This window comes from Phocoena sinus, chromosome 10 (genome assembly GCF_008692025.1).
Source record: "Phocoena sinus isolate mPhoSin1 chromosome 10, mPhoSin1.pri, whole genome shotgun sequence".
NCBI lineage: Eukaryota > Metazoa > Chordata > Mammalia > Artiodactyla > Phocoenidae > Phocoena > Phocoena sinus.
Genome location: NC_045772.1, coordinates 29,449,115 through 29,475,750, shown reverse-complemented (window position 1 = coordinate 29,475,750; position 26,636 = coordinate 29,449,115). Strand labels below are relative to the sequence as shown.

Sequence of the window (26,636 nt, the reverse complement as noted above, 5' to 3'; positions counted from 1 at the left end):
GTGGTAGTGGGAATAGAGAGGGGTTTATTTGAGACATAATTCATAGATAAGGTAGCTAAAGCTCTTGAATATTTTTAAAACATGGAATGTATTCTCTTTTATAGAACAGCAGTTACACTTTAAGGGGACAAGACAAACATATAGGTGATACTCTTTAGGTCAATCAAAATGTGAAAGAGGAGTTACTACACAGAAAAATGCAGACCAGGGGTTAACAAAGTGAGCTAAAAATGCATGGGACCTCACTCTTTTTATGTTGCCTAAATTTCTACTTTTTCCTACATGTGTTGTAGTTCAATTTTTTATATCTTATTAGGAAACAAAATCTACTGAATGCATGAGTGAATGAATAAAAATATCTAGCTAGATATTTTAAAGATTCATTTCTGTTTATTTCATATACTTATAGCATGTCTACTTTAAATTTTATAACATTGTTATTTTATATACACTTTATTTCCTGGTAGTAAAGTTGCTTTAGAGTTCACTTTAACACAAATGAGAATTTTCTTTTACTTGAGAGTAAAATGTTAAACAAGTTTACATGGTTGTTGCAAAATCCAACCAAAGAAAAATCTAAGGCCATCATTATGATAAAATTACTGCTATAGAAAAAACCGGAACCCAAACTTAAAAAATCACAAGGAAAAAAATTCACAGTCCTTTGTAAAACCAACCTTTTAAACTCTCCAGTATTTCTGAAAACAGCTATTACCAGTTGGAGAAATTTTAACTAAGAAATCAACATTCCTCTGGCTCATTTAGTGGTCTGTCTTCCATCTGTAGTTTTGTACTTATTAGGGCATGATAATTCCTCACAAACCTCAAAACCCAAGGACATCATAGTTCTCCTTCAACATAAAAGCATAACTTAGCCTTGATTTTCAAATGGAGATGTTGAAGGACTTTCTCATTTTCCATTCCCCCTGCTCCCCACGTCCCTGCGCCAAATCAGAGTCAATAGTTAAATCTCCAGTGAATCAATCTTAGTAAAAACTAATAATCCACATGCATCAGTGCTTTAATCCATTCATGGGGTTGTTTATCCAGAAGGAGACAAAAATCAGAATCGTTGTTAGTGAGATAGTCAAGAGAAGTTCTTGCTTTAAATTCACCCTGTTTTGACCATTTTCCCTAGGTACCTTCTTGAACATTTAATCAAAGTAAATCCTAAGCCGTCTCTCTTGATGGAGTACCTTTTCTTGGAGAGAAAGGAGCATAGACAGGCAAGAAGTATCTGTGAAGCAACTCTTGAGTTAGTTGGGTGGCAGAAGTGGTACATGTTATCTTCATGAAGTTAGCTTAAATAAATTAGAATACAGGAAAAATATTTTTTCTCATGTACATGTACTGCAAATGACATGCTTCTTTCTATTCTGCTTCCCTAAAGAAAAGGACGTTTCTGCTTTTTAACTGTTTGGGATTCCAATGGCTGGATCACACTAAGTCGGTGTTTTTAAAAATGTGTATTGTTGACCACCAGTATAAGAATCACTTATTCTTACATTCTTTAAAAATGTGGAATCCTATGTTGCATAACTTTTCGGGTCTGTATATCTGGGGTACTGTGTTTGGTAATCTGAATTTAGAAAATCATTTCAACATGCTGATTATACACTTGAAATGTTGGAAAACGTTACCATAGCTGGGGTGGGAGTGGGAGGGATGAGAGAAGAGCAGATAAACAATCTTCAATATCCTTTCCTCCCTAAGGCTGTCACAATGAGTGAAAGAGCAAACAGTATCTTCTCTTCTCCAGCTCTGCCCTGGAGAGATGGGGTCTGGCCGCTAGAAAGAGGAGCTGTCCCCAAACAGTATCTAACTAGTGTCTTCCTCAGATGCTTCTGCAAGAAGTGTGACTTTGTGCTTAATTTGGTCCTTGTCAACCAAACATTAACTACAAGGGAAATTGCTGTTTTCAGAATTACATAATATACATGTCACACATCATCCAGTCAGTGCTGTCTTAACTGATAATGGTCCTTTGATGATAGGCCATTTTACCACAAGATAGAGTTCACTAAAAATGTTCTGTTAATGTTTTAATTATACTTGAGAGAGATGATGCCCTTCTTTTAGACACATTTGAGACTATATATACGCTCATACAGGGATGAGTATATTTGACTGAACAACATTTGGCTCCAAACATATGCTTTATTGTTAACTAGGTAGGTAGAAGTTATAAATTATATGCCTTACTATTTCCCATTGTATGGAATCATGGATATACTTTTTCTGTATTATAAATTCTAATGTTATGTTACAAATATAGTGGTTTCAATGTAAAGTGATATTTTAAATCTCATTTTCTGAAAATTTTATATACATTCAACATTTTCAGTCCTGGGAGTTATCTGCCGTTTTTGCTTACAACCAACTAGTGACTGCTGAGATCTTATAGCTGCTTTTTATTTGATATAATATCATTGCATATAAATCTGTAAAACCAACAGGAATGGAAATAATGACAAATATCCAAGGAAGTTGTGAGATTTAAATACTGTAATATTGTGATTTATAAGAAATATATATTTGGTTATTCAGATGATCAAAATATATTTCTTATATATATATTTGGTCTTTGTCCAAGGTTTCTGGCTCACAACTCCTAAAGCCTTTGGAACTTCCTGAATAAGAGCAATAAGGTGTCTTTTATTATGTTAATGAGGTGATTTTGGAAAGCTCTTAGGTAACCTAAGGATGGGGGGCTTGTTGCCAAGAGATCCAACACATGATTAGAGTGTCTGAACTTTCATTCGCTCTCCCTCACCTCCTGGGAGGGCAGAGGTACTGGAGATTGAGTTCAATTGCCAATGGCCAACGACTGTTTAATCAGTCATGGCTATGAAATGAAGCCTCCATAAAAACCCAAAGGACAAGATTCAGAGAGCTTTCTGATTGGTGAACCTGTGGAGATTTGGGGAGGGTGGCATGCTTGGAGAGGGCATGGAAGCTCAGCACCCTTTCCCCATACCTTGCCTTGCATCTCTTCAATCTGGCTGTTCCTGAGTTGTATCATTTTATTTCATTTATTTATTTTGGGGGGAGTGCTGCTTTGAGACTTAGTTGCGGCAAGCGGGATCTTTCATTGTGACACATGGGCTTCTCTCTAGTTGTGGTGTGCGCGTTTTTTTTCTCTTCTCTAGCTGTGACACGCAGGCTCCAGGGCATGTGGGCTCTGTAGTTTGCGGCACGCAGGCTCTCTAGTTGAGGCGCGTGGGCTCAGCAGTTGTGGCGCGTGGGCTTAGTTGCACAGCAGCATGTGGGAATCTTAGTTCCCCGACCAGGGATCGAACCTGTGTCCCCTGCATTGCAAGGTGGATTCTTCACCACGGGGCCACCAAGGAAGTCCCCCGTGAGTTGTATCATTTTATAATAAACGAATAATCTAGTGAGTAAAGAGTTTTCCTGTTCTGTGAGCTGCTCCAGCAAATTCCTCAAGTCCAGGACAGGGTCTTGGGAACCCCTGATGTATAGCTTGTTGGTCAGAAGTGGAGGTAACAATCTGGACTTTCAACTGGCATCTGAAGTGGGGAGGGAGGGCAGTCCTGTAGGACTGAACCCTTAGCCTGTGCAATCCGACACTATCTCCAGGCACATACTGTCAGAACTGAGTTGAACTGTAGGACACAATTGGGATCTGCACACTTTTAAGTACATATTGTAAGATGTGTTTAAAAACTCCTTACAGGTGGATGCTAGAAGCAGATAATTTAGTTAATTAAAAATTCTATTTAACATAAGTAAAATATTTCAGGCTAGAGATCTTTTTTGAATTCTAATCTATTATTTTATCTATTTTTATAGGAGAGTTATGAATTTCACAAGAAGTCAAACACAGTGATGCCATTTGCTATGTTTTATTTTGCTATTAGCTTGTTAAACATAACATGCAAATAATCAAAAAGAAACATACATATGACTTAGAGTGAAAAATAATTCTAGAAAAGAAAAGTTTCACTAGGTAAATATATATTCCTAACACTAAAAATATTGCTTTAATTGTATGTGGTTTCATGAATTTTGTCTAATTTGCAAGATCATTTGTCTCAAAATTTACCATCTATTTTTCAGCTAAACAAATTTGAACATTGAGATAATTTGCTTCAAGACAGTAAACATCCATATGCATGTAATCCATGCTTTTTGGCACATTAAGTTAAGGTTTAGAAATTATAAAACTTGGCTGACTTCCACGAAACCAGTAGAAAGCTTTTCACATCATTTGACAGGAGATAGGAAAAAACCCACTAAATTTACAAATAAAGCATTAATTTTATTGTCTATGTGTGTGTGTGTGTGTGTCTGTATTTGTGATGAAACAGGCCTGCCTTTCATCTTTTCTTTTAAAAAAGTAGTAAAATGTTTACAAAACATTTTCCCTCAGAATTTGAAATTTATGGAAGTAATAAACAGCAACAAAAAATGAATACTATAAAAACTGACACACAAATAAACATAACCATAAACTGCTGTTCCAGGATATATCTCAATATAATTGGAATTAGTAGATATCAGTTAACGGTGATCTCATTTGCTACACGTAGACATTCATACATATCAGGTGGCAGACTGGTTTGGGTGATGCGATTGCCATCCAAACGCAAATGTTTGATCTTGGAGTAGGATAATGGTCCCAGGATCTTACAGAAGCTCTTTACTTCAAACTCTGGAAAATTAAAGAATGAAACACTTCAATCGTTTTTTTTTTCTTTTTAGTACATGGGCTTGAAACCATCATTTTAAAAAACTTTCAAATCTATAATAATATCCAATAAAACTTTTTCCCACTTATTTGATGTACCTTTGAATTTGGAACTACTAAAGGAATATTTCAGACTACCAAATAGCCCAGCAATATTTAGTAAAGAATACTTATGGTAGGTCAGAAGATATAATGAAATGTTTCAAGGAAGAGAACTTATTTAAGTTCTTGATTTAGAAATACTTGCTTATAGAAGGACACTCAGTGAATGTGTCATATTGTCTAAGCTTTAGTTTGAAATATTAAGTCTAGCCTGAGGAAACCTAAAATTGGTGCTGTTATATGAGCAATCTCACCAGTGTAAGTATTCTGGGTTTTTGCCTCTTAAAATAAAAGGGGTTAAATAAATGAACTCTAAACAGTTTTCCAACAACCGCACTTCATGACAAAGATTCAAAACTCCAAAGCAAAAACCAGATCATGGAATGTCCTACATCTCAGCTCATACCCTTTTCTTCTGTGGTCAAAAAGCTGCCACAAATGAACAACTGATTTAATTTTTAATGGACACTAAGATGGTTACTGGATAGCATGGTCTGTGTATGTATATAGAAACTGCCTATGGTTGCCCAAGTGTATTTCAGATTAACCTTATCTGGTCCTGTATCGTGTTATTTTCTTTCATTCTTCAACTCTAGCTAACAAAGATTTCAGTGGAAGCCCAAACACACTGCAGTCCTTTCCTCTAAGATGTTGTCTTAAATAACTCATCTGTCAAATGCCAGGGTTCTTGGTTATGGTATCTGCCTCTGAAGTATGGAACAATGGAAAAAACATGGGTTTAGGTCTATATTAGTTTTTTACCTCTGTTGTTTACCATCTGAGACATTTATCAGATCTTCTTTTTAGATATATCTATCACACTGTGTGGCATGAAGATTACATTAATTAAGGTATGTAAAGCACTTCACACAGTGCTAGCACATACTATGTACTAAATAATTATTGGCGTCCTTTTAATTTTTTCTGTTTTCTAAATTGCTTTACACTAGGAAGATCTGTGACTAGCTTAACGCTTAAAGTTGCAAGTTTGAAATATGACAAATTGTTTTTGGCTGGGTATTTCCTAGTATTGGAAAAACATTAAGGGACTCTTATTACCTTAAGAGAAGGTGGGCAGTTGGTATGCATAATTATTATGCGGCAAGATAAACTAAGTTGAAGACACACATGCAAAGTCACACAGCAAGAATTCCTGAAATATGTAAACCTAAGTGTCAAGGATAAGGAAGGGAGAAAGGTAACTACTCACTTTCAAATGACTATATGAGCTGGGCATTGGGATTTCAGTCTCAGCTAGGCACCGAGCAGCTGCTGGCATTTCTCGCAGAGTCCATCTGTCCCATCTCCTACATTGGCTCTTCCCTTTTCACTCATACAATGAAAACTGTTTTTTCCACCTTCAAATGCCCCTGTATCTATATCTCTCCCCTTTCTTGTCTCAGAGTAGGAGGTAGTCTTGCTTCTGCAGCTAACCTCCACCCACAAAATCTAATGGATTTCTTCAGCCCTCAAACATCTTACGTCCCATTAGCATTTTGGCCTGTCTGAGTATCCTTCCTCCTGACCACAAATGTTTATAATGTGGGACCATATATTGCCACATAGTGAATTTTGCCCTGGAAACAGCTGTAAGGGATTAGCTCTGATAGCTTGACTGTGTATTATATGACAAACAAACTTTGCAGACACAAGAAAGAACACATGGCATTGCAGAGTTGGCAATCATGGACTCCTTCATGAGAAGGAAGGAGTTACTACTAGGAGCCCTACTAGTAGCCCCAGCCCTACTAGGAGTTACATGAAACTATTGCAGAACTACAGAACTACTATTGCAGAATTATATTAATAAGGCACACTGACATTTTTTTTTCAGATGAGTGCCAATATCCTTACCCAGTATGACAAGGGAACCAACTTTTATAATATAAAGATGTTCAATTTCAATAGATTATTTTAAAATTTCAATAAATTATTATAAAATCATTTACTATGTGAATCAGTGTTTCCCACCTGAGTTTTCATTTTAAAAACTTCATCTGTGAATTATAGGTTTTTTTCTGCTTCCAACTTCCACTAAAGAATAAGGTAGGGATTGGTGAATGTCAATTTCCCATATGAATCTTTATAGCTTAAATTGAAAAATGTCCCAGGAGACCAGAAGAGTACATAAGCAGCTCAAGTGGAATAGGTCAAACTCCCACCCAGTAGATAAATGAAAAATAAACTCTGGAAGTAAGAGAAAGGAAGGAGAAACTGTGGGAAAATCAAATGAGGTGAAGGGTTGTGTATAAGAGAAGGGGCTTTGTAATTCTAGTAAAAAATATTCCAAACCCTTATCATATTCCTCCTTAAACTTTCTCACAGTCCTCATAAGAACACCATGAAGACCATACACACCAACCATAACAGTGATAACAGAGATAGATGATGGTCATGATAGCGGAGTAACATGTTGAGTCCCAAGTAAAGATGTCAGAGGAGACCGTGAGTGTACACGGGCTGCTCTGGGGACAAGCAGAGGCTCTGTAAAAGCCTCTGCTGGTTGTGGACTTGTTGATTTCTCCCTCAGCTACATCTTGTCAAGAAATAAATGTAGACACAAATCGAAGTCATGAAGGAGGCAAATAATAAACAGATAAAAATCAAGAGATAACACAGCAGGATTAATTAGCCCAGAGTATTACATTTGAAGAAATGAGTGCTTAAATTCTATGACCTTAATGGTTTCTTATCTGGACACTCCAAAGCAAAACCAGATATTGGATAAATAACTAAGCTAGAATTCCATATTCTAGAGAAATATTTTGTTGGCATTTTCATTTTTTTTAACTGGAGCCAGATGCAGTACTTGTGTCACACAACTTAGGCATTTAAAACCTTGAGGAAACATCAATCAATCATAGGCACAGCTTTCTACTTACTTTCAAGTTCATTGACCTCCAGGTAATAGTTTTCAAGGTTTTCACTGACAGTCGGTATGTTTTTAAGTTTATTATAGGAGAGGTCCAGCTCCAGCAAGGATGATACATTAAAAGAATTTCCAGGTATTCCACTATCAGCCAGTTCATTATGAGACAAACGCAGATACTGCAATCCATTAAAACGCTTGAAATACTCATCAGGGATGTTGCTGATCTTATTGTTGTCTAAGTAGAGAGTTAGAAGAGATACTGGGAGACCAGAAGGCATTTTGGTCATCTGATTGGAGCTCAAGTCAAGGTATTCAAGTGACTTAAGACCTTTAAAAGCAGCTGAAACAGCATCCTCTTTCAGCTGATTGTGTTGAAGGTGGATAAATGTCAGGTTAACCAGTCCATCAAAGGAGCCAAGCTTCGAGATCTTGTTGTTAGTGAGCTGCAGGTCCACCAGAGATTTGGGAAGTGGGCCCACAGATTCTGTCAGATTGTTGTAATTTATATGCAGCTTCTTCAGTTGCTTCAGTTTAGAGAAAACTTTTCCTTTTATCTTGGAATTTTCTAGAAGGTTATGATCTAGAATGAGCCACTGCAGATCGGTTACATTTTCAAAGGCCTTATCATCAATATGGTCAATCTGGTTATTCCTAAGGTAAAGGTACTTGATTCCAACAGGCACCATTGGCACACTTTTCAATTTCAGCTCATCGCAGTACATGGCCGTTGGGTAGCTTTCAGGGCAGTTACATTCTGGTGCACAGTTTGGTGATGATCTCCCATAAATCGATAGGGGGAAATCATAATCCTCATAGTAGTAGCTGCCGCTGGCACAGCCAATTAATGTCAAGAGGAGAGGAAACATACCTAGATTCATTTTGGCAAATGCTTTGAATCCTAAATAAAGTGGAAACATGTATTATTATAAAATAGTATCCTTTCAGGAAAAGTATACTAAGAAGAAAGAAAATGCATTAGCAAATGTGAATTTTATTACTTTATAGTGCTTTTTTTTTTTTTTTACTGCACTAATGATGCCTTGTTAATTTGCATTTGAGGAGTAGGTTAAGGATGTATGTTTACAACGGATGGGGAAGTGAACAGATTCCAGGGCAGATTGCATTCACATGCGCCCCCTTCTGGGCGAGCCAGGCCTAACTATCCCAGTCAACCTCTCTAGGTCCTTCCTTAATTAAATATCTTCCTGCAAGAGGTTTCTGGGAGGTGCCCATTAACCACCATGTTAGAACACTGCTTCAGAATACCTTCAAAACCAGAAGAAATGAAAACGAGAAGACAATTGTAAATTGTACCCTCTACCCCACCATTCAACATCATTGAAATGTCTCATTAAGTAGATCCTTACTGAAAACGTGGGCAATCTGTGATGCTGTCTGGAGGAAAGCTGGTCTTCTGTGTGTGTGGAGGGGGTGTGGTGGCAGTCGTGGCACGTTCCTTTAAAAATGTCTTTATGGTTGTTGATTCTGAGGAAGGTGAACAGAAGTCTTGGTGGGGGTGTGTGCATATTATTTCACCTTTTGTTTTAACATTCTATGCTTTTAAGCAAATTACAAAACTGTGTTTGAAAATTAATATTTAGTATATTAGGTTTAGTAAAATTAATGTTTATTCATCAAGGAAATGTCACAAACTCTAAACATTTTTTAAACCTAGAAAGAGATCTAACTGGTAGAGAATGATATTCTTTTCAAAGATTTGAATGAATGTTTTTCTTTCAATCACTCACAATTTGTCTACGTTCTTCACGTCAAAATTTAAGAAGGCAGGGTTTGCTTATCTGGATTTTAGTGTTTTCACTGAATGGAAGTGGGAGAGATGTGGAACTGAGGAAAGTCTGTATTAAACAGTGGCATTAAGAGCCATGTAGGAAAGGATAAATTTGAGAATATAAATTAAAAACAATTTGTAACAGTGATCTTCTCATATGAACTTTTTCTAAGGAGAGCTTCAAAGAAGTACATTTCAATCTCTTGGGGAAGCACCGGGTCAGCAATTTAGGTAAAGGCAAATAGGATATAACAGTTGGGCATTTGTAGAATGAGGAGTTATAGCTGAGCAATTGGTAACTCTGGGAGGGAAATTGTTAATGTGAAGCAGTATCCACATTCCAATGGATACCATAAAATAAAATCTCTTCCTGTGAAAAACATGGTACAAGCTTTTGGATCTAGATAGTTTGGGATAAGCAGGATTTTCTACTATCAGGAATTTTAAACATCTATGCTTTGCTTTAACTTGGAATTATAAAGCACTTTATTTTAGCAGATGAAACACTCAAAAACGTTGTTAGAGTCACTCTTATAACTGAAATAACATAGCAAGATTCTTTGTAAATTATTCTCTAAGATTATGATGGAGTCATTTAATTTAGTTGACGGGACTTGGCCATGAGATCTATTACATAGTGCTAATGTAATTATAGGATTCTTTACGAGTTACAATCATGTTAATGTTGTAAAGATTTTTCTTACTTCATTAATAAGCTTCCACCTTAGTTTAATTCAGTATACACTAAACTACACATGGGAACTATAGTGCGAATAGTAATGGAAAATGCTTCCATATTTTTTGGCAGAGTCAAAACAAGGGCTCTGAATTCAAAGAGAATCTGTAACCGTATAATGACTCCACTATGAAGCAAAACCACGCTTTACTGTCCCCCAGTTTTTTCAAATACCTGTGGCTATGAAGAAAATGCTTTTTTTTCCAAAAGTAAATCGTATTTACCAGAATTTCTTTAAAACATGTTCCTGTTTCTTAAGACATACATCCACAATCCAAATCTTTAAAATTAACAAAATAGAAATAAATAATCCTTTAGCTCACATTTTATAACAGCATAAAACGTTTATGGCAAATTATAACAAATTATAACAACATACTTGTGGCAAAATATTTTGATGACTGATTGAAATGGCCCTTCTTTGCTCCAAAATTAGGTTCTAACAATCCTAACATATTTAACTAATTAGCATGAAATAGCAAACATTTTAAATGCCATACTTTTTCACTGTGTCTAATTTTCTCATTCCAACCTTGAAACTTTTTATAACTTCCTTAGCTAAGTAAGGCATTATAGACTGTATAAAATGTATCTCAAATCCATAAATCATGGAAAGTATATTAAGCAAAATGTGAAAGTAAATGCTCAAAACTGTGGATTTGCTGTTGAATAGCAATTGGCAAAGTTGCTCTGGAATTTTTTCTGTTCCTGTTACAATAAACACCGTCCCAAACAGTCAGCATCCCCAGTGCTATAGTTAAAACAGCACTTACCTTACTGTCTCGACACTGCTTTCGTTAATTCTTAAAGCAGATGCTCTGCTTGGTGGACAAGAATCCACCAATATATGCTGTAAACTCTGTCAGGACGGAACTGGCTGCCAGATTCTTAGTGATACAAGAGCTGAGTGGGGGAAACCCAGCCCAGTCACGCCAGTCTCTGAATGGAGTTATGTCATTGTGGGGATCTTGTGGTGTGGCATGCAAACATTCTGCTCTCTAACGAGGTGCAGGTGGACTTGGTGAGCAAGGACAGCCCAGCTCGCTCCCTATGGAATAAGAGAGAGATACATGCTGAACCAGCCCCAATACCATAGCTTTTAATCCCAAATTAAGTACTGCTGCAAATGAGGCATCTCCAGTGATAACATTTCTCTTACAAAGCCCTTTTCTTCTATAGCTGTGACAACAATTAAATGCAATTCTCTCAGCTAACTATCATGTTCATCTAAAGGTCTCATAAATCAACAGAGTAAACCATTTCAGGAAAATGCAAATGAGCAGACTCAGAAGACTTGAATCACTTTTGCTCATTACTCGTGAAATCTATACTGATTTACTTGGACTCAATTTTTAGCCAAGGGGGAAGCTTACATTAGTTTCTAAAATATTTAAATGCTTCATTTGTACTCTGATACAAGTGATAAGCAACAACATTTCCAGTTTACTTATGTTAAACAGACTCGTTTTATGCTCTTCAGGTCTGGAATCAATCAGTAATATTCTGCCTGTTTCTTATTTTGTGGATTTAATTTAGGAATTCATCCAAAACCTTACTTGGGGAGAGTATTCTATGGCTTATTGCCAAAAAACATAAAAGAACATGAAAGAAATAAATGTGTACTAAAAATATCACAAAGTAATTATTTTTCACTCTGTCTTTGCATGCTAGCAATATTTTTTCAAAACTAAAAATTATGCTAAGTTGTAATCTCCTAAAGGCCTGGTTTGGTATATCTTTCCTTATCATTTCCTGATGCATGCTTCTAGAAAATGAGAGATCTACTCAATATCTTGTCTATTGCATTTTGTGATTGTATCAGCTTTATTTATATGATTTTTTCCCTCCAAAATTTTCATTTCCTCACGTTCATAAGAACTCTTAGAATCGGATACTTTAAGTTGCCACATTGTAAGATTTTTCCCTTTTAAAATAGCTTAAATATGTCACTTTTTAGCTGTGAGACCTGTTGAAAGTTATTTAATCTCTGTGGTCACTGATGCATTTGCCTGAAAAATTAAATTAGTGTAAATGTCTCATTTTTGTCAGAGAACTGTTAAAAAAACAAAAGATAATCTTATTGAAAGTAATTCATAGAATGGTAAGGTGATTCATAGCATACCATTTTAAGAAAATTTTAGAAAGGCCTCAGTTTTACAATAGAGGACATGAATAAACTTAGAAGAAATCAAGAAGAGAAAGACAAATAGACCAATCACATATAATTAGTGGCTCATTGTAAGAGACAGCTAAAACAATTCTAAGCATTAACCTTGTGTGTCAAATTCTATAATCTGAGATTTTGTGTGTAAAGTTCCAGCTATATATTCCAAGGATTTTTCTTTATGAGCAATAAATGTGTTGTGGTATCTGTAATAAAGTTTAAATGCACTAAGTTGGATTTGCCTCATTGTGAAACTGATATTGTCCACATATACCTTTTTCTATAAAATTAGTTCTGTGAGACCAATAATTGGATAACGTTGCACATTTTAAAGCATATTGCTTGGGCCCACTAGAAAGAAATGAAATGAATATTTATGGTGTATCTCCTTTATTCTATGCTTTATTCTCAGAATTTTCACATATTTCTGTTTAAATTTCATGCTTTAAAATCCATATAAGTATTATTTTCACATTTTCAAAGAAGTAAAAATGGAGACTCAGAAAGTCTAAATAATTTGCTAAAAGTCACCTAACAACTAAATGGAAGAACAAAGTCATGAGCATCTTCACCCACTGGGAAGAGGGTGGACAGGATGGAGCTGAGACAAGGTAGTTAATCAGTTTAAAATATTTTCTAGGCAATATTATTAGCAGTTTAGAAAAGACTTAAATATAAACCAGCCAATAGTTTTCAAATGGCAAAAAAGTTAGCTAAGCATCACTTCTTCCTTTGTATACCACATGCACATTCCCACACATGCCCGTGTGCACAGGTTAGAGCTTCTGGGTGAGGTTGGAGCTTTCCATCCTGGTGAATGGAAATCAGGTCCTTTGTGGTAATGGATGTTGGAGATTTCATCAGAATCCATGTTAAAATGATTAAGTTGCCCCCTCAGCCCATCAACTGGATTCCCACTGTTACTTGAGACCAGCAAGGATGATGAGGAACATTATGACTGTTTCACCTACCTGGTCTGAATCCAACCTTGGACTTCTCAAAGCCCCCAGGCTCACTGCAACTTGACTGTTCCCTCTGTCATAAGCATTCTGAAAAGTAGGACAGAAAAGTAGTAGTCGGAAAGTAGTAAACAGCCCAGACTTTGTGGAAAGATAGATATAGATTAGAAACTTTCTCAAGCAACCTATCAGGAGTGAAAATGAAAAAAGTATGTAATTTTGATAGCTTTAGTGTCTTCGTCTTTAAAATGGCTGTGATGATTTCTGTAGGAAAACATATGAGCATCAAAGGACACATGTATAAAGCCATTGATGTAGGACTTGGCTTAAAATAAGTGATTAATACATTTAAATGCATAATATTTTATAGCTATTATTAGTTATTTTTCGTAGAGTCATAGAACCACAGAATTGGGATGAATCTCAGAGATCATCTAATGATGGGTTCTATGAAACCAGTTCCACAAGTTCTGCTGCTGGTCTTTTTTTCTCATATGAAGAGCTAAAGATAATGTGGTAAGAGTACTCCATCCAAATGAGCTGCAATATTGTTTTCCTTTTGTGGTGGTTGGATTGCATGCCATGTTCCCCAGAGCTCTGTGTATGCAGTGAGATACAACTGTGCATCTATGAAAGTGAAGTCATCCCAGAGCATAGAATAGGATGAGCTATAATGACAATTCCCTGCTAATAGAGGAGAAAGTTCTATTTTTATCATTCTATACATTGAGGTTTCAGACTCAACTCTCTTCTTATTATATGTGACATAAAAGTAGTGTGTTTTGGCATATTTAGAAAATGCAGAGGAAGATAAGACAATAAGAATTTTAGCCCATTTGGAGAATACTTAGAGGGGAAAAATAAAAATATATATTCTAGCCCAGAGATAACTGTCTTTGGGTGATTTTCCTTAGGGTGTGACTATGTACACACACAAACCAACAGACATCGGTTTTCACAAAAATATTACAACATTATGTTTATAGTTTTATAATCTTTTTCACAAAACAGTAAGTTGTGGATACTTTTCTATATATATATTATTAACTATTATTCTCTAATGTCATTTTAATTAACTGCATTAAATTCTATTATATAGAGGTACCATAATGTAGTTGTTATTTTTTAATATTACAACGAACACTTCCTTTCTTTTATAATTTGCAAAGCACTGTCACATGCAATGGAATTTTATTCTTCACATTGGTTGTACCTAATCTGTCTGTTCTGCTTATCTCAATAGACACATTTTAAATGAAAATGCCATTTTAGTAGGTGGCTTATGTTTTCGAATTAGACAATAAAGGAGTGGATTTGAAGTTTATTTTTTCCCCTCACATCAATCTTTTTACCATTCTTAATTTTAGCATTCCTGTTTTTCTTTCTTTTTTTTTTTTCTGTACACGGGCCTCTCTCACTGTTGTGGCCTCTCCCGTTACGGAGCACAGGCTCCGGACGCGCAGGCTCAGTGGCCATGGCTCACGGGCCTACTCGCTCCGCGGCATGTGGGATCTTTCCGGACCAGGGCGCGAACCCGTGTCCCCTGCATCGGCAGGCGGATTCTCAACCACTGCGCCACCAGGGAAGCCCAATTTTAGCATTTCTTATGAGCCATAGAACTATCTTTCGTCTGCAGAGTCCTTACATATGGATGTGTATATATATATATATATTTTTTTCATGTAATGTCTGAAACATTTATATGAACATATTTCCATACAAATAACCCAAAGAAAGTTTAGTATTAGTTGTTTTTTTGGTTTGTTTGTTTGTTTCTTTATACTGCAAGTCCTTATTAATCATCAATTTTATACACATCAGTGTATACATGTCAATCTCAATCGCCCAATTCAGCACACCACCATCCCTACCCCACCGCGGTTTTCCCCCTTGATGTCCATAGGTTTGTTCTCTACAACTGTGTCTCAACTTCTGCCCTGCAAACTGTTTCATCTGTACCATTTTTCTAGGTTCCACATACATGCATTAATATACGATATTTGTCTTTCTCTTTCTGACTTACTTCACTCTGTATGACAGTCTCTAGATCCATCCACGTCCCAACAAATGACTCAATTTCATTCCTTTTTATGGCTGAGTAATATTCCATTGTATATATGTACCACATCTTCTTTATCCATTTGTCTGTTGATGGGCATTTAGGTTGCTTCCATGACATGGTTACTGTAAATAGTGCTGCAATGAACATTGGGGTGCATGTGTCTTTTTGAATTATGGTTTTCTCTGGGTATATGCTCAGTAGTGGGATTGATGGATCATATGGTAATGCTATATTTAGTTTTTTAAGGAACCTCCATACTGTTCTCCATAGTGGCTCTATCAATTTGCATTCCCACCAACAGTGCAAGAGGGTTCCCTTTTCTCCACACCCCCTCCAGCATTTGTTGTTTGTAGATTTTCTGATGATGCCCATTCTAACTGGTGTGAGGTGATACCTCATTGTAGTTTTGATTTGCATTTCTCTAATAATTAGTGATGTTGAGCAGCTTTTCATGTGCTTCTTGGCCATCTGTATGTCTTCTTTGGAGAAATGTCTATTTGGGTCTTCTGTCCATTTTTGGATTGGGTTGTTTGTTTCTTTAATATTGAGCTCCATGAACTGTTTATATAGTTTGGAGATTAATCCTTTGTCCATTAATTCATTTGCAAATATTTTCTCCCATTCTGAGAGTTGTCTTTTCATCTTGTTTATGGTTTCCTTTGCTGTGCAAAAGCTTTGAAGTTTCATTAGGTCCCATTTATTTTTGTTTTTATTTCCATTACTCTAGGAGGTGGATCAAAAAAGATCTTGCTGTGATTTATGTCAAAGAGTGTTCTTCCTATGTTTTCCTTTAAGAGTTTTATAGTGTCCGGACTTACGTTTAGGTGTTGAATCCATTTTGAGTACATTTTTGTGTATGGTGTTAGGGAGTGTTCTAATTTCATTCGTTTTTTTTTTTTTTTTTTTTTTTTCTCGGTATGGGGGCCTCTCACTGTTGTGGTCTCTCCCGTTGCGGAGCACAGGCTCTGGACGCGCAGGCTCAGCGGCCATGGCTCACGCGCCCAGCCGCTCCGCGGCATGTGGAATCTTCCCGGACCGGGGCACGAACCCGTGTCCCCTGCATTGGCAGGCGGACTCTCAACCACTGTGCCACCAGGGAAGCCCCTAATTTCATTCTTTTACATATAGCTGTCCAGCTTTCCCAGCACCACTTGTTGAAGAGACTGTCTTTTCTCCATTGTATATCTTTGCCTCCTTTGTCATAGATTAGTTGACCATATGTGTGTGGGTTTATCTCTGGGCTTTCTATCTTGTTCCATTAATCTATGTTTCTGTTTTTGTGCCAGTACCATATTGTCTTTTTTTTTTTTTTAACATCTTTATTGGGGTATAATTGCTTTACAATGGTGTGTTAGTTTCTGCTTTATAACAAAGTGAATCAGTTATACATATACATATGTTCCCATATCTCTTCCCTCTTGCGTCTCCCTCCCTCCTACCCTCCCTACATATTGTCTTGATTACTGTAGCTTTGTAGTATAGTCTGAAGTCAGGGAGTCTGATTCCTCCAGCTCTGTTTTTTTCCCTCAAGACTGCTTTGGCTATTCGGGGTCTTTTGTGTCTCCATACATATTTTAAGATGATTTGTTCTAGTTCTGTAAAAAATGCTATTGGTAATTTGATAAGGATTGCATTGAATCTGTAGATTGCTTTGGGTAGTATAGTCATTTTCACAATATTGATTCTTCCAATCCAAGAACATGGTATATCTCTCTATCTGTTGGTATCATCTTTAATTGCTTTCATCAGTGTCTTATAGTTTTCTGCATACAGGTCTTTTGTCTTCCTAGGTAGATTTATTCCTAGGTATTTTATTCTTTTTGTTGCAATGGTAGATGGCAGTGTTTCCATAATTTCTCTTTCAGATTTTTCATCATTATTGTACAGGAATGCAAGAGATTTCTGTGCATTAATTTTGTATCTTGCAACTTTACCAAATTCATTGATTAGCTCTAGTAGTTTTCTGGTGGCATTTTTAGGATTCTCTATGTATAGTATCATGTCATCAGAAAACAGTGACAGTTTTACTTCTTCTTTTCCAATTTGTATTATTTTACCTAAATGTCCATCGACATAGTAATGGATAAAGATGTGGCACATATACATAATGGAACATTACTCAGCTGTTAAAAAGAATGAAATAATGCCATTTGCAGCAACATGGATGGACCTGGGGATTATCATACTAAGTGAGTAAGTCAGACAGAGAAAGACAAACATCATATGATATCGATTATATGCAAAATCTTTAAGAAAATGATACAAATGAACTTATTTACAAAACAGAAATAGACTCACAGACTTAGAGAACAAACTTATGGTTATGGGGGGGGAAGGTGGGGGAAGGGACATATTGGGAGTTTGGGATTGACATGTGCAATCCCAGGAAGAATATATTGATTTTTATTGCATCATAGAATAAAACATTTCAAAATACTAATAATTTTAGACAAAATTTTAAAATTTAGAAACATTTTTGAAAAACAATATTTTTAAGTATTATTGCAAAACAAGACCACAAAGTATAATTACTTTCTTTTTGTTCACTTTTATAGACACACAATTTGAGGATTTCAAAATATTTACTGAATAACAGCTACATAGAGAAAGGATAGCAGGTGTAAACAAAGAGAAATAGCAGGAGAACAGTATTGTTAGTGAGAACAAACTAGATTAATCTCTAAAAATACATTCACACGGGCTTCCCTGGTGGCGCAGTGGTTGAGAGTAGTCTGCCTGCCGGTGCTGGGGACACGGGTTCATGCCCCGATCCGGGAGGATCCCACATGCCGCGGAGCGGCTGGGCCAGTGAGCCATGGTCGCTGGGCCTGCGCATCTGGGGCCTGTGCTCCGCGGTTGGGGCGGGGGGCACGGCAGTGAGAGGCCCGCGTACTGGAAAAAAAAAAAAAAACATTCATACTCTATCCGTATGACTATAGAAAATTCTAGAAAGCACAAGTAAACACAAGCAAGTAGTCTATTAGCCACCAGAACGACAATACCACATGTCATGTTGCCTCTGAAAAAATGCTTTTCACTTCTGAGATAATTAATGTGAGACATGCAAGTAACATCTTAATGTTATCATAAAAATAATTTTTACACTGTGAACTCTCTGAAAGTCTTGAGGTTCATGATCCACACTTTGAGAACTACTGCCTGAGACCTTTTCCTTGTGGGCTGCTCATCACTTAGGTCTCAGCTGCCTCAGACAGGCTTTCTACCACCCAAACTGAGGGGGTCAGGGACTTGCCTTCACTTATTCTCTATTGCTTTAACATATCATCGTTTGTTGCATTTACCACTCTCTGGAATTATCTTAGGTTGTTTGTTGATTTTTTAGCAATGTATTTTATAACTATCATTTCCACAAGAATAAAGACTTTATTGGTCCCTTAGGGTTGGCACAGGTCCTCCATATATGTTTGTTGAGTGAATGAAATACTTTTCAAGAATACTCCTTGTTGTTCTCAACTTGTCTATTTTTTCAGTTGGATTCTCATTTACATTTTTATAGCAAAAACAATACTGTTGGATTTTAATGAGGTCACACTGATTTTTATAACTCAACCGAGGAGAAGTTGACATCTTTACAATATTGTATTTTGACATCCAAGGATAGATTGTCTTAGCATTTATCTAAGTGGTTTTTTGTAACTGTGAATCTCTAGCTTTTAACTGAATCTGTACAGTAAATTAATTAACTTTTGAAAACTCCATGCCATGACAGAATCATGGTGGAATATGATTCCACTCTAACCACTGGAGAACTTTAAATAGTTTATTTTTAATCTTTTTTTCAGGTCTAGTTTTCTCCAGATTATCTTTTCTCTATTACTGAACCAACCGAACCTAGAAGATACAAAAATACTATCATTTACAGTGCTGATATGGATTTCGATTTTTTTGTACAGGATAAGCAAGAATTTAACTTCCCTTTATTTTTCATGAAAGTAGGTAAAGCACAAGGAATGTGCTCATGACATTATAGTTTTTTTTTAAGTTCAAAGTTTCAACCTAGAAGTTTCTCTGACATGTCCTTTAAAGCTCACAAGACAGATACAAGCCACTGTATGTGAAGCATGTCTGCCAGCTGTTACAGTTTATATATGTCTAATATAATGTATATCATGATTATAGATATTAATTGGATTTAAGTGGAGTGAAATAGGAAGAAGTGTAATAATCATTTCAAATACAAAAATTTTTAAAAATACATCAAGATTATATTATGACAACTAAGCATAAAAACGTGATGACATCAGGCATTCTGCCGCCTTCTATCCCTTATTAATCTGTGTGTGTGTGTGTGTTTACCCAATACGTTCTAGCAGTTAAGAGTGTTCTATAACATATCTGCTGATTCATTTTGAGCAATTCATTTCGCCTCAGTTTGCTTATCTTTAAAATTGGAAAGGTCATGGTGCCTATTTTGCAAAGCTTTACTCATGACCTTAAATGAGTTATGCATGTATAACTTTTAGAAAAATTTCTTGCAGACAGTAAACACTCAATGATTGTTAGCTATTATTACTGTTATGGAGGTCCACCACTTCCAGCATGTACGAAAGAGAGTGACATAGAAGGTGGTGCATAGTGTAGGAGCAGCAAATTCCCTGAGATGGGAATCTTTGCTTCTGTCTCTTCTGTTGTCTGCTTTGCAACTAACTCTGTGTATATAAACTCTATGTATTTAAACTCTTTAAATCTCATTTTCCCTTTTTGTAGAATAGAATTAATTACCACCATCACGGGCGATGGTAAAAGGATTAAATGAGTTAATACATTACTTAGAACATTGTAAGCATACAGTGGTTTATTTTGGTAAGCTAAAACATATAAAAATAGACATAAATTATTAATATTTATACTAATATTTACATTAAACATGCAAAAACAAATTAAAAATACAACTTATCAAAAGTATTATAAGGTAAACTAGTAAGATGTAATGAAAGAGACTACAAGCATTGGAAAGCAGAGAAAGACTGCCTGTTGGATAAACAAATATTTAAACTGGGTAGGAAAATATGAAGAAGTGGAGCAAAGAGTGTTTAGTGCAGAGATTTCAGAATTTTTTAACGAGGGGTCGATGATAAAAGCTGGGTAGTTTAGTGGCATGGAAATTGCAATTGGTTATGTAATGATGACCAGGTTATGTAGGTTGTCAGTCCATACTATACATTTTAGATTTTCATTCAAGTGCTTTGGGATGCTAATAATTGTAGGTAATTGAGTGACAAGAGGAACCCGAAAGGCCAAATTGGACACAGCAGCATTAGTCCAGACAAGAATTGAAGATGATGACTTGAACTACAGAGGTGGCCATGGAAATGGATAGAACTTAGTACATATAATTTCAGTATAATCAAAGAATGAGTTAACTGCATAAAAATATTTCCTTCTAATGTCTGTAGCTGGAACTTAATTAAGAACTTTAAAGACTGTAAGCACTGAAAAAAAATCTTATGGAGCTACTCTTCAATATGCAATTCAAATTAAAATCAATACAAACCTATACAATGAGTGTAAGACAGAAAAATTCTGATTTGCCTCTTGAGGGAAAACCAAATTATTCATTTATTGGTCCACACATAAATACCAACCAAATTATTAATGTATTGGTCCACACATAAATATCTATAAAGACTTAGGCACCATATTGCACTACAGACCAGCCCCCTGTCCTCAAGAAGCACAGAGTCGAGGTGGAAAAGACGCAAATAAGCATGCAGTTATGACGCTGTATGGCAAATGCTTCTACAGAGGGAAGAATAAGAGAGAGTAGCAGCAGCTGAACCAGGCCTGATTGATTGAAGAAGATTTTACATTGGGAAGTGAAAATCAAGATGAACCTTTACAGTGAAGGATGAGCTGGGGTTAGCCAAGGGGAGAATAGTTCACATAATTCCGGACAGAGGGAAAGCTTTTGAAAGGTATGAAGGGTGGAAGAAGCCTATAATTTTGGGAATCAACTGCTTTCCCATGACGGAATTCATGAATAGAAGGTCTGTATATACACTGAAAGTTCAAAATAAATTCCTTTTTCTTCTGATTAACTCTATGATGGTTCAGAACATATCGTTTTCCAAGGAGCTAAATTAAACAAGGGTTTAACTATGCACAAATAGCATAAAAGATTAAAAATATTTTTGTCTTAACCTTTTTAAAAATGAACACTTTCCTAGGAGTCCAGGAGGCATATTGTATGAGAGGCATATTGTATGACTATAAAGTTTTTGAAAACTTAAATAATCCTGAAGTGTATTTTTAGTACCAAAGTCATGTTTTGAAAATGACATCATATTGACTCATTATAAAACAGGTTCCACTAAAAACAAATTGACTTCTAACAGCAGATGGTATAAGTACTCATTATTTTAATGTTGAAAGCTTTGGTCATGAAATTTAATATCTACCCTTCATTCCAAATATCCTTCCTCTATTACATGTGCAAGGAAATGGTTGACCTGTAAGATTAAGTAGTTAATAGACTTTCAGATGATACACATTTTCCAAGGCTATATGGTTTCCCCTAAGATTCAGAAGAGAATTTTAGAAAATAGCTCTGGGGTTTTAAAATATAAGTTGTAGTTGACTTATTCATAAACCACAAAGTTTTTTAGGATAATTACTTCAATATTGAAAACTCTAGTGTACTTCTAAGCTTCCCATCTGCAGAATATATATTTTTAGATACTCATCCAAACCTATTATATTCCAACCGATGCCCAATTTCTTCCTTTGCACAACAATGAAATTACCATGTTAATAAAAGTCTTTCTAAAGTTTCCAAGAAGAAAATGGGGCAGATCCATTACAGTAATCTTGGCAATGATTTGTTGATTTAAATATTTCTGTATTAAAAAAATCATGTTTTTTGCCTTCTCTAGTTAGATTTGTCCATAACTCAAATTTTGAAATAAATTAATGATTTCCAAAGTTGGTTGTTGATTGAAATCATTCAAGGAACTTTAAAAAAAAATACAGATTCCCAAGAAATGTCTCTTGGAGATCCTAATTGAATGTGTGTACTATGACATTTACATTTTTAACAAACATCGAAAGTAATTACGATAATCAGATGAAAGTAAGTTATGTTCTATTCATTCCTCTATTTTTGCTTCTCTATGTTTGCTTCTCTGTATAGTGGAAGATACCATCACCCTAAGTTTGGAGGCCTTAGGCTAATATCAGGCATTTGTACTATTTTGTGCTATTGTACAATAAGTGTAGGACAGTTATAAATATTCTGATTGTATTATTTGTACTTTGTACCATTGAAATGATCTTCTCCTCAGGACCTTAGATTCCAAAAGCCTGATTTCTTATATTCCCCTGTGCTAATTAAACAGCCCCTTCGAAATTCCTGTGCCTTATCAGTTGTCTTAGGGAGAGAATGTCTCTGCCTTTTTTTTTTTTTTAAGTGAAAAACGTGTGACTCCAATGGAGGAAGTTCAGGATTAGTTAATCAGAAAGACCCATAGAGGAAGCGAAGACGTCATCATAGCTTTCTTCATGACTATCTATTCAGTCTATTAATAATGCAAATTTGAGGAGAGAAGATGTTAAAAGACTCAGGGTCTTCAGGAATATTCCTATTGGTCCAGACATAGGCCCTGGCAAATCTAGAAGCTAGTTAGTCATGGAATATTTATTCATTTTGTGTTGATTGAAAATTGACGCATGGAATTCAGATGGACAAAGAAAATTACAATACTTATTTTTTAAATTTTTTGTTTAATCTCCCTTCCACCAACACTAGATGGTAGGACATCTGAGCTTAGTAGTTGACATTTTGTTAGTCTCTATCTATTTAAATAGTCTCTTTCAATTTAGATTGTCTCTTTAGCTTTCCAGAGTTTAACTCCCTCAACATTATCTTCTACAGGATGGAATCTGGGTGTGGAACTTAATATATCTTCCTGGTTACAGGGGCTGATGAAGGGAAGGAGCAGCTACTAGGATTGGTATGGTGGTTCTTTTGTTCCTTGGTATCTTCACTGATGAACTCCTGCACTGGAGATTGTGGCTCCTGAGTTTGTGGCCTCTTATCTCTGGGGTGGATTGTGTGCCCATCAATCCTCTATGATGCTCATCTCTTACCATCTCTGGCTGGCTTTGAGTAACTTCCTGATGTTTGGCTATGACTCCCAAACAAATCCCTGCTTGGGTGGTTGTCTCTGCAATCACTGCAGTAATAGAACCAAGGCCAGAGAAGAGTGAGGGCGGTCAAGAAGGGACTTAGATGAGTTTCAGAATCCGTTTTCCTGTTGCTGCTGTAATAAATGATCACACACTCTGTGCCTTAAAACAGCACAAATATATTATCTTTCAGTTCTGAAGCTCAGAAATCCAAAATGAGTTTCACTGGGTTAAAATCAAGGCGTCAGCAAGACTACATTTTGGGGGGGCTCTAAGAGAGAATTCATTTCCTTGCCTTTTCCAGCTTCTGGAGACATCACTTTTTTTGGTCTCTTAAGTCCACCATCTTCAAAGCCGGCAGTGGTCAGTTGTGTCTTTCTCACATCACATCACAGTCACATCATGTTACATCACTCTGACATTAACTTTTCTGACTCCTTCTTCCACTTTTAAGGACCCTGTGATTCCATGAGGCCCACCCAGATAAACAAGGGCAATCTTCTATTTTAAGGTCAACTGAGTAGTGTTCTTAATTCTGTCAACTACCTTAAATCCTCATTGCCATTCCATGGAAAGGAATATGTTCACAGTTTCTGGGAATGAGGATGTCTACATCCTTGAGAAACCACTATTTTGCCTACAACAGCTTCTAAAACATTTTGGGGAACTATGGGTTCATTTAAATTAAATCTCCAAGGATGTTTGATTAGAAGAAATTTGTGCTCTTTAGATCCATGACTTCTAATATGTTTGATCATAATTTTTAAAAAATCAATTATAGCCACATCACGTAGTATCTCCTAATTTATACTCTAACATTAGACAATTAGACTTTTTATTTTTTAGCTTTTATTATCCAGCTAGGAAGGTGAGTTGAGATATGACTTTTAGTAGCATGATTCAGCTGTTATACATTGCCAAATTGTGTATTTAATACTCCCTTGGAATCAGGGAAAATAAAATTATAATAAATTTATTCCTGGTCTGCTTAATGTCCTTTCTGGGAATAGACTTGGGAGTAACTTAAAAAGTACACTGAGACATTTCCTTGTGGGCATGTGGGTTGTTCTTCCCAGAAGTGTTGTTGTATACTAGTCTGGGCGACCAGTCTCAGAAAGGAGGGTGTGAGGACTCACAAGTCTGCATTTATTTCTGTGATCACCACAGTCATGACTCAGAGTAGAGTCCCTAAATGAGTCATATCTCACTTTGCCACTTTGGAAAAAAAAAGATGAATATCTAAGAAAAAAACAGTTATGTGGTTGTGCTGGATCATGGATCACAACCACTGAAAATACTAATCCCAATATGAGTACCAAATTTCTAATATCATTTTGTCCATGAATTTTATCAGAATCCTTCCTAACACCGACTCCTTCCTTCCCCATTTTCCTGCCTACTTCCCAGTTATATTTCCCTTTACTTCTCCTATGATTACTTTGTGATAAACGCAACACCTGCTTTTGTTTTATATATAACGTAAATATATACATAATGTGAATATATATTAATATATATTTACATATCTTATAATTATGTTATTTTACATATATAAATATAAATAATGTAAAGTAAATGTGTATATGTATATATGTAATGTATGTATATATAAAAACATGTTCAGTAATTCCCCTACATACGGACCTTCAAGTTGTGAACTTTCAAAGATGTCCCTGTATGCCCCTGTATGCCAGCTGTTGTGCTGTACTACTGCACTTTTCAAGGTACTGTACTGTAAGATTAAAAATGTTTTCTTTATTTTTTGTTTGTTTTTTATGTATTATTTGTGTGAAAAATATTATAATATTACAGTATAGTACTGTATAGCCAATTGTGTTAGTTGGGTATCTAGGCTAACTTTGTTGGACTTACAAATAAATTGGACTTACAAACGAGTTCTCAGAATGGAACTCATTGGCATGTAGGGGACTTACTGTATATACATTTAATTAATATGGTTTCCACACAGAAGAAGACTAAATAGAACAAGAAAGTAAACAAAGGAAGGGAGTGTACCATTACTTTTAGATTCACTACTTCAATTTTATTAGCTTTTATATACGATACTTCTTAAGGAATACCATTATAGTATATATTTGGAGAACATTCCTTAGAAAAAGAAAAGAAAGGCAGAGTAAGCATTTTTCAAATAGGGCTAACATGTGGTTGAATTTGAGCCCTCTGCTTCCCTTCCTCAATTCCAAATGTTACTTTCTTCCTAAATGAAATTCCAAGGTCTCCCTCTTCCACTAATATAGGAATCTTTACAACTGAAGTGGTGAAATATGTCTAAGACATTATTATGTGTTTGAAGACGGTCACTCTAAAACACCAGATCTAATCAGGTCTCTCTAAATACATCTCGTTATATATGCAGAGCTCCATAAGCAGTTTGTTTTAATTCCTTATTTCTTAAAAGAGTCTTTCATGGTAGTGGTATCTAGAGAAATTCACCATTTACCATTCTTGACAAAGGTAATAAAGATCATTAACGTTTTAGTTATTTACAATATAGAGAGCCCTTTCATGTATATTATTTGAACTGATCCTTGTTAAAACTCAGTGAAATACAAATTATTAAGTCTGTGTTAAAGATGAAGAAAATCAGGCCTCAGAAACAGGACATCTGCCTCCAAATTCCTTGACTTTTCAGCTCCACCATCCCTGAAAGAGGAGATACTGTCTCATGTTTTCCATTTCCCTTTGGATACTCATTCTCTCACCACCCCTCACGACCACCCCCAACTCAATTTGGATTCTTCCACTGTACATGGTACATGTAAGCCCTAGGGCTTTTCTCTCAGCAGGCTGTCTGTCTCAGTTACTCTTTTGTTTCTGTCATAATGTTATTGAAAGTGGGATTTGGCTGCTCATTGTTCTAAAGCCAATACAGCGGCAAAGTTGGTCAAAAGGAAAGTTTGCTTTACTTTGGAGGCCAGCAACCAGGAGGGAGGGCAGACTCCTGTCCAAAGGCCAACTCCCCCAATGACAATCAGTGGGCAAGAGGTTTTGTAGGCAGAGGCAGTGTCTACATGCAGAAACGGCACAGTCAGCTCTGACAGTCCTCTTGATGTTGGTCATGCAGTGTTCAGATCAGTG

At 36.0% G+C, this 26,636-nt stretch overlaps 1 protein-coding gene across 2 annotated transcripts; it reads right to left on the bottom strand.

Annotated features, from left to right (window-relative positions):
* Nucleotides 1–2,396: 2,396 nt before the first annotated feature.
* On the bottom strand, nucleotides 2,397–11,196 carry LUM (lumican). Of its 2 annotated transcripts, XM_032647219.1 has the most exons (4): nucleotides 10,981–11,108; nucleotides 9,050–9,167; nucleotides 7,693–8,580; nucleotides 3,843–4,672 (listed from the first exon to the last, which is right to left on the bottom strand). In XM_032647219.1, the coding sequence occupies exons 3-4, from the start codon at nucleotides 8,558–8,560 to the stop codon at nucleotides 4,518–4,520; spliced, it is 1,023 nt and encodes a 340-aa protein (XP_032503110.1). In that variant the 5' UTR covers nucleotides 8,561–8,580; nucleotides 9,050–9,167; nucleotides 10,981–11,108; the 3' UTR covers nucleotides 3,843–4,517. The 2 variants fall into 2 exon arrangements, with proteins under 2 accessions (XP_032503109.1, XP_032503110.1); XM_032647218.1 differs by lacking the exon at nucleotides 9,050–9,167 and having other exon boundaries at nucleotides 2,397–4,672; nucleotides 10,981–11,196.
* Between the last annotated feature and the right edge of the window lie 15,440 nt (nucleotides 11,197–26,636).